This window comes from Nuphar pumila, chromosome 14 (genome assembly GCF_984573655.1).
Source record: "Nuphar pumila chromosome 14, dmNupPumi1.hap1.1, whole genome shotgun sequence".
Taxonomy (NCBI): Eukaryota; Viridiplantae; Streptophyta; class Magnoliopsida; order Nymphaeales; family Nymphaeaceae; genus Nuphar; species Nuphar pumila.
The window spans coordinates 87,833,972-87,849,080 of record NC_143262.1 but is presented as its reverse complement, the minus strand read 5'-3'; the positions used below and the strand labels follow the sequence as shown (position 1 = coordinate 87,849,080).

General features: G+C 38.9%; 1 protein-coding gene across 1 annotated transcript; it reads right to left on the bottom strand.

The window, feature by feature from the left end:
- Positions 1-705: 705 nt before the first annotated feature.
- LOC149817281 (serine carboxypeptidase-like 42) lies at positions 706-14,511 on the bottom strand. The gene is made up of 12 exons (XM_089987058.1): positions 14,319-14,511; positions 14,200-14,248; positions 6,792-6,970; positions 4,130-4,237; positions 3,735-3,827; positions 3,484-3,576; positions 3,319-3,404; positions 2,803-3,078; positions 2,548-2,681; positions 1,649-1,741; positions 1,444-1,561; positions 706-924 (listed from the first exon to the last, which is right to left on the bottom strand). The coding sequence occupies exons 1-12, from the start codon at positions 14,509-14,511 to the stop codon at positions 760-762; spliced, it is 1,587 nt and encodes a 528-aa protein (XP_089843184.1). The 3' UTR covers positions 706-759.
- Between the last annotated feature and the right edge of the window lie 598 nt (positions 14,512-15,109).

The following is a 15,109-nucleotide window of genomic DNA, read 5'->3' as shown; positions in this document are numbered from 1 at the left end:
GGGCAGCCGTATCTATGTAACATAGCTTGATTATCATATTCTCAGGTAGTCATGTTATTAATACACCAAATTAAACAGATAAAACATCTCACCTCCAACATATTATTGCCAGAGGCATTGCTTAAATGGGTGGGTCTAGACCCAGATCTAACTAAGAGGTGTTGGTATCAGATCTGGATAGAAATTTGGTCAGATCTTTAAAAAAAAAAAAATCATACCTGGGATTGAATCTGATAAAAATTACATAAACCCGAGCCAATCCATACCGGTAAAACTAAAAAGTTTAAGTGTAATTCATTTGTTGTTTGACGTTCTTTTTGGCTAGAAAAAACTCTCCCATCATCAACTACACATTGGCAGGCCTCAGGTTGATAAAACCTTTGAGGCCTCCCCTGCTCACCAGGGAGTACACCCAGCTTTAACCTTGCCACAAAGAATGTCTAAGTGGGTTTCGAGAATGAGATATCCACCCTTACCAGATGAGCAGAGCCCTTATGCGGATCTATTGTTTGGTATTGATTGAAATGTCTTACTGATTCCATCCAAAATCATAGTAATGAGACAGTTCCAATGAAAAATTTCTTTGAAATTTTGATTGACATTGGCTAGAAAATTTCATTCAACCTACTCACATTCCAAGATAATGAAAGAGCTTCAATGAAGAGACATATTCCTTTGGAAAGTGAACATGTTAATTTATTAATGGCATTATCAAGTTCAAACAATGAATGAAAGAAGGGTTCCCTTCTGTCTCTGTCTTTAGTCAATGGAAGGATGGGTAGCGTTTGGCAGCCTTTTATTTGACACAAAAGCCTTGAAGAGGGCAAGTGCCCTTGCTGGTTGAGCAAATGGTACCATGTGGGATGCACCTCTAACAGTTGCAAAGGTCAACAAGTTCCCATATTCAGTTGCCCATCCACCAACCTGTTGAGAGAGATTCATAATTAGCACTCAACAAAGCATAGATTTTGAACCAAGATAACAGTTATGCATCATTGCAATCAAATGCAACCGCAAACTGATAATCCCAAGTTTTCTAGGTTCATTTCTTTTTAATTTTTCCTTTCCAAAAACAAAGGCTAAAATATAACAAAAAAGCGGTAAAAAAAATTCAATGTGAAAATTATAATGAGAGGGAGAGAGAGAACTAAACAAGGGAATAGATATTGTACCAAGATGACAATGTATTATTGTAATCAAAGTGCAACGACAGTCACAAGTGCTAATAGCCTAATACAGAGTTTTCTAGGTTCATCTCTTTACTTTTTTATTTCCTAAAAATCAGGTAAACAGACAACAAAGGACAAACAAGGCATTAAAAAGTGAACATTTTAATCCAATTGAATTTTTAGCTGCAACCTGTTGGCGTCAAATACAATCATATACAGAAATAAGAATGTTTAAGCAAGACAATGGACCATTTAATAGATAAGGGGGAAATACCTGCCCCTTGTAAAACCAAGCACCATATGGGACTGTTATACTGAAGCCTAAATCAGCAGCTAGCTCACGTGTGAGTGCTCGTGAACCCAATAGAGGCACAACAGAGTCCTGGTCACCACTGCAATCCAATACAACTAGTAAGAGAAGTCCATTTCCTTGATGGACTAACAGAAGAAGGATCTTGGTAGTTAATTTTTATGAGCACCTGAATATCCACACAGGTATACGATGTTTGATGATTGTTTTGAGCACGGGAAGAATGCTAATACTTGAGTCTGTATCACTGTAATTCAGGATTCTAGACAAGAAAGAAAGAATCAGTATGAATTCTACCATTTGAATTTAAAGCAAATGACTGGTGATGATGAAAGTGCAGATTGAATCACACAAGTTCTATACTGTGGTTAAAAAATTAGAGGGTCAATAATGACAAAGAACTCTTGGTAATTTATGAAATGAATTTTCAAGATGCACCAAAAATGCCATTTGAAAGTCTACAATCTAGAAAGTTTTCTTAGTGGTTTGTATTAAATACTATAATCTGTAATATTAAATTAAGAATAGCTTTTCTTTACAATAAAAAAAATCAGTCTTTCCGGGATTCTGAATTAGCATGATGGGGAATAAGAACTGTCTATTAACAATGTCAAAGAAATGGAAGGTGCATTCTCAAACTTTAACATACAGATGAAGCTACAAAACTTCTTTATTTATGTTTAACTATTGCAAGATTTGGATAATCAATCATGAAACCAGAGACCAAGAGTACAGATGACTAGTATAACAGTTCCAACATTGTACTGGCACAAAATTCTGTGTCAAGATAAGTTCAAAACACGTGCCATGAAAAAGGAATCAGATGTGTCCCAAGCGATAAGAAATGAACTCAGTTGATTCTCATGTCACTGGGTCAACTTAAGCAGCAATTTGGAACAGTCAGCTGGCAATCACAATCACTTGTACTTTCCTCATGTTTCACTGGCCATGAGAAAGTGTTGTGATTGTGATTTACAATCATATGATCTTGAGAAAATCCAGGAACAGGGCATTGCAAACATGCCCTAAAACTATCATGGATGATTTAAGTCCATCAACAGTACTTACCCACTGCACATGCTCCAACTATATGGCAATTTAGTTCTGTTTGCATGAAGAGCTTCTTGAACTTCTGGAAGATTAAAATAGAAGCGTCTTTCATATGTCATGCACACATCAACCCCTACACTGATCTTAGTGACCTGTTGAACATTGATAATTATTACAATCTCAATGACATAGTCGTCATATTGCCCAAAATTCAATCATAGTGTTGAATAATGACAAAAAATTAGCATATTAAACAAAATGAATCAAACATACCCATTTTCGCAGACGAAGTTCTTGCTCAACAATAGATGGATAGCAGACATCTAGTATGACATCATAGTTGTTGATATAGTCACTAACTTCTGTGTCTGCATCATCAGTTGCTTTTTTGCAAGAAGATGAAAGATTGTTATTACTGTCTGTGTAGTTACTGAAATCACATTCTTTCTTGATGATTGAACCAGTCTCTTCAGAAATCAACCCATGGGACCAAAAATATTCATAAGTAGCAGCAGTGTCTACTGCCAGATTGAGAAGGGGATTGCCGATCTACATAATCAGAAAGAAACCAAAATTTAAAAAATTGAAGTTAAATTCAGAAGACCAACCTTTATATACAAAATTTGGCATTGCCAACTTGATTGAAAATATGAGCTCATGCCAGGTCAAACCAAATGCCAAATACTTATCGGCTCAGGGGAGATCAGTATATTTGGCAATTCTGTTATGGCTTGCAATGTGTTCATTGATTGGTACTGTATGCTATGTCAATGAGACTGGTTAACTTACAGCTAAACCCTTGAGGTTGAACTTGAACCCAGATGAATGTCTATTGTGGCGTAGCAGAACACTTGCCAACTGAGGTATGTAGTGCCCTACAAGTAGTCATAAGTGAGAAACTGATCAAGAAACAGAATCACATCACATAGACTATAAATTTATAGTTTTCAAGACCTGCATAGCTTTCTCCCATTAGTAACAAAGCTCTTGATTTGTACTCTGGAAATTTCTCATACCATCCCAACAAGAATTTGTGCATGTCCGAAGCTAAAAAAGACAAATGGAAGATGCAGTCAGATCAAAGTCTAGATCTTCCTAGTGGAAGTATGAAGCACATAAGCTTCATAATTGGCAAAAGTTATTAACCACATATACCAATAAAAAAAATTACAATTTCTTATTTTGATCTTTTAGATATTTCTTACCAGCAGATGCATCTCCACAGTTATAATTAGAACTCGTATTTGAGTATGACCATCCCACTCCAGCAGGAGATTCAACAAAAAGGAGATTAGAGGCTGTAATAAATTGCAATATATTTAATATATGACAAAGAGTAATAGAGAAGAATCTCCAACAATAACAAGACCATCTATATCTGAATTAAAATCACTAATCTTCCATGAAGAAATTGTGAAAAATGCACAGGTCATAAATTATCTATTTGGTAAGCTAAATGTGTGACAATAACTAATGATGGCTGCACTGCATATTAGTCTTATTGCCACATATTGAGCAGCTCAATGAGAATGAACTAGAAAAGCTTTGGTACTGACTTCAATAGGTGCATATTTCTGGATTATTTACTAGAATTTATAACCTTTGTTCCATGATTTGGGATTTTTTCGGAGGCCACGACCATCTCCTCTGGGAAAAAATGGGCCCAATTCTGTGAAACCGCCACCTCCAATTGAGGAACAACCAGGGCCTGATCACAAAAAAGCCAAACAGTCATTTTGATGTGATTATGAAATCATTAGATTCTAAGATGCAAATAAGAGAATGAATACACCCAAATTATTCTTTTAGAAGTCACATGCCACTACACATGATGTGCATATGTGACTTTTTTTTTCTTGGTGTGGGGGTTTGAAGTTATGTTCCTTTACTAGATAACACAACCAAAATCCCTTCTGGTATGCAAGATCTTTCTAACGAATGGAAAAAAATGTGAACACAATCAAAATCACTTTTTGTCTAATCATTTAATGCAAGATCTTCATAAAGAATGAAAACATGAACTTATTGAAATTGATTGAAGGCTGAATACTTCAATGACATGATGGAGAAAATTCTACATCATCCCATAAAGTGTTTTAGATAGCCAAGCTAGGGAATGGTCCCCAATGGATTCAAATCTGAGATACCTAAAATTAACATAATCAATTCTACCGATTCAGCTGCTATACACATGCACATTATTACTGGAGTTAATTTCTAGAAACCAATAAGGTTACTTAAGCTGCTGGAAAGATGCTACTACTATCACGCTATAAAAATATGAACAAATCCTTAATACTAAATTTCTTGTGTACATATAAAAGATGACCATTTGTAGATCATTCACAGAAATATAAAAAAAAGTCAATTGATTAAACCTTCAACTAGCAGGCTTTGCATAGGAAAGTTAACCATGGTGTCAAAAGTATACATTTAGAGAAAAGTCAATCCATGATTTGGTGAAACACTAAAAACAAAAAAAAAAGCAAAGAATAAAAAAACTTAAGAGGACTTGGTCAACTTAACTTATTGAGTCAATTGTGCTCTATCTTTTACATCTTACAGAGTCATTATGTCTCCTAGCCACTCTGCTAGTCTGATCTAAAAGATGGTTGGAAAAGTTAAAGAAAGCTAAATGGATTTAAGTCTAATCTTGCAAGACCTGAATGAGCCAACCAAATAAACACAAATTTCAATTCTTGTTATTAGGATTTTCTTGGCAAAGTAACATCTCATGATAAATTAAAAACAAAATGTTTTTTGGGAAAATCTTGAGAAAATATCGGCATATTTAAAATTTAAAAATATATAAGAAAATATATGTAAATATATAAGAACATATATATATATGTGAATATTGTGTTAATAACACAATAATATCATAATAAAAACACAATATGTTCAACATAGGGGATATTTTGAAATATCACAATTTTTTCAGGATTGTGTCGTTATAAAAGCGATACAACACTGAAACAATGGTATGCAGGTTGCAACATTTGGGACTAGATGAGAAATTACCTGGCCAAGACCCTCTCAATTTGTCACTATAAGTCAAAAACGATGGAAGCGAAAAGATGGCTACTTGTGTACGTCCGGAGTATTTCTATATTTGAGGAGGCAAGGAATAACATCCAAAATATTTTGAATACATAGTCACTAGACTAATATGTTAATACCAAGGCCCATTGAAAATAAAATGAGAGAGAATCGTTTACGGTGGTTTGGACATATTCGGCGAAGGCCTAATGATGCTCCAGTTAGAAGGATGGAGAAATGGGAAAATATATTAGTTAAAAGAGGTCGGGGTAGGCCTAGGAAGACATGGATGGAGGTGATAGGAAAAGATATGAATGCTTTGAACCTCACCGAGGACATGGCATTGGATAGAAATGATTGGAGGAGAAGGATTCATGTGGAAGACCCAGAATGATTTTCTTTTTTGGTTCATATCGCCGACCCCAATTGTTTTGGGATGAAGGCGTAGTTGTTGTTGTTGTTGTTGTAGTCACTAAACTAATACATTAATACCAACAAGGCTGAAAGGTGACAAGAAAAACATGAGTGACAGTATAGCAAAAAAGTAATTAATAAGACAAGAACAGAAGCTAACAGTAAAATATTCATATAATGAACCTACTAGACCGAGTGCATCTAGTGGTCCAGATAGTTGACACGATAACCTTTTATACTGGAGAACCAAAGAGTGATGGGAACAGTAAAACAATCTCTCAAGAAAAAAAGAAAAAAAAGTTGGGAACAGTAAAACAAAGCAAAAAGCTAAGCAGATGAAAAATCGACTTTACTTCAAATCCCCTAAGGCCCTAATATTATCCGTCACCTGAAAGTTCAGAGACATCCAATTCATAACCAGAAGAAGAATAGCCGAAGTATATTGCTTGTTATAAAATAATCAAAGATAAAAACTTCTAAATTTTTAGCTACAAACTGAAAATTCATATCATGAAGAGAGAATTCAGCCTTATACTAATTCACAGATTCACAGATTTTTTGTTTCTTTAACATCCAAAAAGCCTTCAACTGATTTACTCCATTACCCAAAAAACACAAAAAAAAGATGAGGAATCATGAACAACCATGAAACTGAATCCTCAATTCAATGTTCTCTAAACCAACAGAAAACAAATGCTAAATGTTAACTCCACATCACCACAAGGATGAAACTCAGAAACACATCCTATTAGCTAATTCAATTCCAAAAAAGAAAAAAGATTGAAACCATAAACAGAGGAACAGAATACCTCCATTCAACCAAAGAGTTAAGGGCTTATGATGAGCATGGTGCTCTGCCTCAACGAAGTAGTAAAAGAGACTCCTCCCCGCCTTCTCATCTACTGTCACATACCCACCAAACTGCCTGAAGCCAACTTCTGGCTGTCCTGGCAATCTATGTATCAAATCCTCACGTGGGTACCCATGAACACCCACAAAAACCAAGAACACAAGAAGAAACACAGACACCCACAATGCAAAATCCTTGTTTGGAGCAGAATGAAGAGGACCCATCATGTCAGAGGCCCAGAATCAAAGAAAAAAAAAGTGTAGTTTTCGCAGAGGAGGCATGGGTGATGCTTATATAGAAAGAGAGAGGGATGGAATAGCGAGATTGGGTTTCCAGAAATTGAGGGAATTGCGGGAAGAGTCCTGTTTTGCCACAGAAGCATGATGCCAAGCAGTAAAGGAAAGTCATAAAATCTTTGTTAATTTTGAAGGAGGGTTGGGCCCATCTACAACAAGAAGCGTCCTTATCTAAATTGTTACCGTTGGCTTTTTTACTTTTGGCAAAAAAATAAAAAGAAATTTCGATTGCCATTTATGTCAATTGGTGATTTTTGGAATGACTCTCGTGTCCATACCCAGGTCCATTCTCTTTTGGATTTGGACCACCTGCGGGTCTTGGGTAGAGGAGGTCCATGATGAGAGCGGACCGGGTCAGCCATGAAAAGCATCCAAAAACCATGATTAGGGATGTACACGGGTCCGAATCTGTTCTGGTCTAATTGGATTATACATGATTGGATTTGGATTCTGATTCAGATTCAAATAGAAAGAGTTAAAACTGAATCAAGATCCAATAGCTTAAATAGCTAGTAGGATATAACGTTTACATGTACTCAGATTTGGAATGTACGTCAGTTTTAGAAACAATGTTATTACTCAGATGCCACTTATAGTATGGAATCTGACTAAACGGATCGGACCCGATTGGGCGTCCGATCTGAATTGGTTGTAATGTTCAGTTGTTGGAGTCCTAAGCCTAAGCAGTGCTAATTCAAGCCAATCAAGTAGGTTCAGCGAGTTTAGACATGGGTTGACTCATGTAAATCCATTGAGCTGACTCAAGCCAGTCGACTCTTGCCTAGATCCTGTATTTCAAGTGGTTCCAAGTGGGCTTAGTTTGACTCAATGAAGGTAAATGGTCAAGGGATTGAGTTGGACCTTCACCGCACATTGTGCCCAAGATTCAACCCAAATTGAGTGGCCCCTGACTGAGTCTCCCCATGTGGTTAGGCTTTTCTTTTTTGGCTAGGCGAAGGGAAAACCATACCATAATTAATGGTACGTTGGTAGGCCTCCAAAACCCTTAAGGTCTCACCCATCCATCGAAAAGTACACTCAGCATCCATGAGTTTTGAAGTTATGACGTCTCGCAAACTTGATACAAGTTGCCCTTACCAGAAGAGTCAAGCCCTTGTAGGCTCCATATGGTTGGATTTTTTCTTTTTTGATATTTACACGGAGAAACCACCCACAGGATCTGAGACCTAGCAGCACAGGCTTCGTTTACCATGCTTATAGTCGTTGTCCTTACTCCTTCCCCTAAATGAGTCACCAAGCTTTGGCTTGCGCAAGGGGTGATGCCCATGGGATTTGAACCTAGAGAGCAGGCCAACCGCCTAGGTCCCATCCCACAAGGGCAAACTCCTTTGGGGCCCACATGGATGGACCTACACACGAGTAATATGCGAAATAAAGTAAGAGCCTTGTTTAAGAACTATGGATATAACTGTCATGGGCATATAATTTTTTGCAAACCTACGATGCGTCAGAGCTCAGTCTAGCCAGCCCAACGACCAAAGGCCGCACACCAACACTTTCCTATGTGTTGAATCATTTTCATTGGCCTTGAGCACAACCTCGTGCGCAATTGCCTAGCAAAAGTTGATCAAACACATCTTCAAATGCGAATTCTATTTAGTTCATGCTGCTTAGTCCATAGTTGTCCCATACCAGCTATCGCTTTCGAAAGGGACACAAACTTGTCTTAGCCATACGTTCCATAGAGCGTATTGCGACTCTATGCGCACGACATAACAAAACCTCGCCACTGAAGAAACAAAACCTTGCAACCCCCAGTCCGAAGACCAGTTGATGATTGAACAACATAGCGAAGAGCACCACTCAGACGTATTCGCCTGCGCTTAGGCATTCACTCGCCTAGTCCCGAGTCACTATACTTAGTTGGAACCACCTAAGGTAATTTCTAGAGGAATTAGCCCTAACCCACACACACCCCCATGCATCCAACCACTACGCGTAGAAAACTCTTGCAAGCCGAGAGATCCTTAACCAAATCTCCAAAGGCAACATCCTCTGATCCGCTGACACTGCTTAATCAAACAACGCTCCACGCCTATGCTACCACATAGCAATGCACTAACGTTGATATTGTTGCTTATCGCATGTCGTATTATCACCGCACGTCACCGATCAAGCCAATGCATGCCACACATTTCTGCACTCGATGCATTTTTCACTCTGTAGAGCTCCGCATTGCACATGCCCCATTCCGAAGGCTCAATCCGGGACATTATTTCCCACCCAAACCATTGTCGTCCTTGACAATGCCGGTGCAGGTAAGAACATAGTCTTAATTGATATGTCGGTTTCCCTTTTAAATCATCTTTGGTTTGCTTATTTTCTTCACCATACTCAACTTATTCTGGTTTTTATTCATCATCGCCGCAATCTTTAACATGCTAAGTCTCATTCCTTAACGCGCATTCAATCACTTAGACAATGGTCTTTCACTCTATCAATATCGAGCATTATTTGCTTGTAGGACCTCAGTGCAATCACAAACACAAGCAGGTCATCCTCACCCACATGACAAACTTGTTGTCTTCAAGCTCATGGCTAGGGTGCCTTCCAACCCCAACAAGGGAAATTCCAAGCCTTTCGTGGTCCTCACAGAGAAAGACGACCACCAACGCGTGCCACAAGGATATCAACCCCCTTAAACACCAACTTGTGGTTTTTCAATAGTTCAAACTAGTCTTCAAGTGGGAGACGCTTACTTGCGTATCACTTCAAAGTGGTCCTTCAAAGCGTTTTTCTAGGCACTCGTCCATATAAAGGGTAACACGGCCCAACACTGCAACTCTCATCCAGAGCCAATATGCTGCAACTCTCATCCGGAGTCAACAAAACGTTCTCGCAGGAACCAAATAGATGAGCCAAGAACAACAACTTTTTTCACACACACAATCCACAGAGAAACTGCCAACTCATTGAACCAAAATAATGAACATTCTCCTCAACATGGGCACTCTACTAACCCATAATCTTGAAAGAGAATCTAGAAGTTTAGTTGAGTCTCCCATACCCAAAGGTGCAAATCCATCTAGACGAATCCAATGTACATTCTCTGCATACACAAGGCAAACGCCATGCTCTACCTGCGAGCCTAACACACAACTGGTAGGAATCTTTGGCTTATCCACGTCCCCTTAGCCAACTGAACAACAACCTTACACTTTTGCTTATCGACAAGATGACCTATACCAACCTGCCAATATCTTGCTTTCTATGCTCGATAAACCACACTTCAGTTACGCAAAATTACGTAACCAAGATAAACCATCATTGTCCTCTTCAGTGTCGCATACAATGAACAACAAGGTCTCCGTAAATCTTTCTACTCTGATGCTAATTTATCACGGGTATAGAATTTTTTGCAAACCCGCGATGCGCCAGACTGCCCAGCCCAATGATCAAAGACCGCGCACCAACACTTTCCCATGTGCTGAATCATTTTTATTGGCCCTGTGCATCACCTCATGCGCAATTGCCTAGCGAAAGCTAATCAAGCGCATCTTCAAATGCAAATTTCATCTAGTCCATGTTGCTTAGTACATAGTCGTCCCATACCAACTATTACTTCCAAAAGGGGTACAAATTTGCCTTAACCTTGCATGCCATGGAGCGTATTGCGACTCCATGAGCATGACATAACAAAACCTTGTCACTGAAGAAATAAGACATTGCGGCCCCCAGTTCAAAGACCAGTTGATGATTAAAGACCATAACAAAGAGCATCACCCAGACTCATTCATCGGTGCCTAGGCATTCACTCGCCTAGCCCCGAGTCACCATACTCGGTTGAAATTATCTAAGCTGATTTCTGGAGGGATTAGCCTTAACTCACGTGCACCCCCATGCGTCCAACCGCTATGCGTGAAAAACTCTTGCAAGCTAAGAGGTCCTTAACTAAATCTCCAAAGACAACATCATCTAATCCGCTGACACTGCTTAATCAAACAACGCTTCACGTCTATGCCGCCATATATCGATGCACTAATGTCGATATCGTTGCTTATTGTGTGCCGTGCTGTCATCGCACGTCATCGATCAAGCCAACGCATGCCGCACATTTCTGCACTCGATGCATTTTTCACTCTGTAGAGCTCAATACTGCACATGCCCCATTCCGAAGGCTCAGTCTAGGACAATAAGAACCATTATTGAAAAAATGCAGGGCACAACAGTAACTTTCTTTTAAGTGGAAGAGAGTGGGGCTCACCCAAACATGTCCCTTTTTTTTGTCAAGTGATCTTTTCCAAAGTCATCTCCCTTTGGCATAAAAGTTATTTTCTTTTTTTTTTTGGATAATCCAAGGGAAAACCCCTCATCACGAACTGCACCATGGGTGGCCTCCGGTTGTTAAAACCCTTAAGGTCTCCCTACCTATTGAGAAGTACACTCAACTTCAACCTTATGGCAAAGGACGCCACTCGTGGGTTTCAAACTTGTGATGTCTCGTCATCTTGGACATTTGGCATAAAAATTGTAAAGAAAAAAAAACAAACTTTTCTAGAAATTAGGTTATCTTGGATCTATTCACAATAGTTTCCTACTTTGTTTTTACAGGAATGCACCATTGGGATAACCGCTAATTGTTTATCCTTACCTTGTTTCATTTGGGGGATTGACGATATAGGAACTCAATTAGTAGGACCCATCCTAGATCCAGTTTTCCTAGATATGGATGGGATAAATGGGGCCCAATTAGGGAATATATCAGATTTAGGTCAGAAAACTGAATCAGTTGGGACTTAGAAATTTTGATTTGGACAGTGATCAGTATAGATCTGGCTCATTTAACACACAAAATGCACTGAAATCACCATTGTATAGGAACCAGATCTGAACCTTTTAATCAGAAATCAATCTTGCATTTGATCCTAATACTGCATTGAATTTGAATAAAATGTAGTAATTTGGGTCTACTGGAGCTGAAACTTTTGGATTTGATAAAATGGATGTAATTTGGATGTACTTAAGTAAGCTGGTTGGGACCTAATCTCAATTGTCAATTTGGCAGACATGGATGCACTGGGTAGGGATGTCAATGGATCGGGTATCCGACCTAGAAAGTTGCACTGAAGCCTGCCCAAATAACAGCCAATCAGATTTAGGTTTGGGTTTAGGTTAATTAGGTCAAGAAAATGAGACCAGAAATGTGAGCTAAGATTATAAAAAAAAATGTTTTCACTTAAAAAAATATGCAAGAACGCGTGTGAGTCAGGCTGGGTTATGTTGGATATCTAACAAAAACACATAGTTCAATCCTGACTTGCACATTACTCGGGTCGGGGTTCGGGTCAACCCAAATAATATTTGACTCACCAACTTTATGCCCATACCCAGATATTTAGGTTCAAGCCGAAAAATCAAATACAAACCCAACCTGGTGACATCCCTACTGCTGAAACATATACTGTTCTTGACCAAGTTAGTCATGTAGGCCTAGCTCATACCAGCCCAAAGTACAATTGTCAGTATAGGCTCGGCCCTGAATCGTTTGGCCAACGGTACCGATTCTCAAGTGAATCGTTCTTAATCAGCTAAAAAACAATTAAAAAGCATTTTGTGTCAATCTGACATGTGTTAGAATTATTAAAAATATTAAAAAATTAACTTTAAGTATTTTGTTTAATTTATTAAAAAATAGGCGATTCAGGTTAGTATCGTACCGGTTTTCTGACTATACGATACAAACCGATGCTGACAACATTGAGCAGGACCATCAGTTAATTGGTCTGGCCTGTGGACCACAAATGTTGTGAAAAGATCAGGTGCAATGTGATTGCACAAATATTTGTACATTAAGTATCTAATTACCCTCTATCTTGGGGACTGAGCCTGTCAGGTGTGGGACCCAAGACCTGATTGAGAGTAATTCGTGTACTTAGGGTACGTTTGATGTGCCGCTCTCAGCGTGATTCGGACGAAAATCACGCTGAGAACGTCAATTTTCAACAAACGTTGGATGCGGTGGACGACGTTCCGCGCTTTCGCTGCGTCCATTTTGATGTGTAATTTTGGCTCCACCCCTCCCCCCGTTACAAAAAGAACAGAAACAGAGGGAACAAAAAAAATGTGCATCGACGGGCGTGCCAGAAACTTCTCCCCTCGTTTGCGCTTCTTCCTCTTTTTCTCACGATCCTTCTTCTGCAAGCTTCAGCACCAACCCTAGTGTCGTTGGATCTGTCTCATTTCTCCGGGTTTGGTTCCTCGCCGGTGGAAAAATCTTTGACGAAATGCGGCTGGCCAGAGAGATCGATGCGTCTCTGGTCCCCGGAGAGATCAACGAAATGCGGCTGAGCAGGTCTCTGTTGGTTCCCCTTTCAGTGGTATGTCCAATTTGGCCTTGGAGACTGTCTACAGGCTCAATGTGGGAGGTCCTAAGATTACCCCAATCAATGATACATTATGAATAACTTGGGAAAATGATAGGGTTTACATGTTCTCTAACAACTTCGTGACTGTTGCATATGTGGATCCAACCTCCATTAACAACGAAATGATGGTCACCAAGGAGATTGCACCCAATTGGGTATATGCCACTGCTGAAGCAATGGCAAACGCGAATGTTTTAAATGTCAACTACAACATCACATGGTCTCTCCCCGTTGATCCAAGCTTCTTGTATTATATACGGCTTCACTTCTGTGATATCATTAGCAATGCTTTGAATGAGCTCATCTTCAATGTGTATGTCCATTTTGATTATGGGGCAACTGGTCTTGATCCCTCCAAGAAGACCATATTGTGCAGTTTTTGTTTCCAATACCTCTCCTGGATCAACTCGCATAAATGTGAGCATTGGCCTTGATTCGACTATTTTGGATAATGCCAATGCCGCTCTCAATGGTTTAGAGATCATGAAGATCAACAATGATGCTGGAAGTTTGGATGGACTGCTTTTTGTCTGAGACATTTATTCTGGTTCACAGCCGAAGAAGATGAAGTTGACAATCGTTCTTAGAGATTGTGGGCAGTCTGGCGGCAATTCTGCTGATAGCTATGTATTACTGTTGCTTTGCCTTTCTGAGATCGAAAAGGCAACACCATGCTCATTCGTGACTGCCATTGCCATTATATGAAAATTCACACACCATGAGCAAAGTTTCAACTACTTCTCAGAAGACCAGAACTGCCAGCTTAATCTCTTTGGCAAATTCAAATTTGGGGCGCTTATTCACCTTCCAAGAGATATTGGATGCAACCAACAAGTTTGATGAGGGTCTGCTTCTCGGTGTAGGCAGCTTTGGCAAAGTTTACAAGGGAATGATTGACGATGGCACCAACGTTGCTATCAAAAGAAGAAATCCAATATCGGAGCAAGGTCTCACTGAGTTTCAAACTAAAATTCAGATGTTGTCCAAGCTTCGACATCATCATTTGGTTTCTTTGATTGGCTACTACGATGATCTCTCCAGAGAGATTGAGATCCATATTCAGGGCAAAATTCCAATTCTAAATTCATATTCAGGGCAAAAATCCATGATTTTAGATATATTTGCGCAATTGAATTCATATTTGGTTAAAAAACCATAATAAACTTGTTAAAACATGTAAAATAGTGAACGGATTGGGTCATATGATCCAAAATAAAGTAATTTGACCCATTATCCATGACTGTGCAAGTTGTCCGTACATTGTCATCAAACAACGAACATTTGGAACATAGCATTTAAGTACGATCCAAACAAACGTTGGACTTAGAATAATTGTTACAGAACGAACAAAACCAATGTTCTGTTCTGTTCTTTCTGTTCATTTTGTACAAAAGATGCACGTCACATAGGCTGATTTGCATGCCTTAAAAGAGTAAGTATGGACTGTGGTTTTTAAAAAAATTTTAAAATAGTAAAAAGAATCAAACACTCTGCAAAAGTTATTTATGCAATGCAAGGTATTGGGTTTATTTCTAACCTAAAGGTAGAAAGCAAAGATGGCTTACACTATTCTAGATGAATAAGCGATGTACTGA

Excerpts from the sequence above, each read along its gene's own strand:
- LOC149817281 (XM_089987058.1), bottom strand. The coding sequence starts at position 14,511 with ATGTCGAAGCTTGGACAACATCTGAATTTTAGTTTGAAACTCAGTGAG. Across the intron at positions 14,249-14,318 it reads CATCCAATATCTCTTGGAAG|TTGAAACTTTGCTCATGGTG; the intron begins GTGAATAAGCGC and ends TCTGAGAAGTAG. Across the intron at positions 1,742-2,547 it reads AGTTGGAGCATGTGCAGTGG|AATCCTGAATTACAGTGATA; the intron begins GTAAGTACTGTT and ends TTTCTTGTCTAG.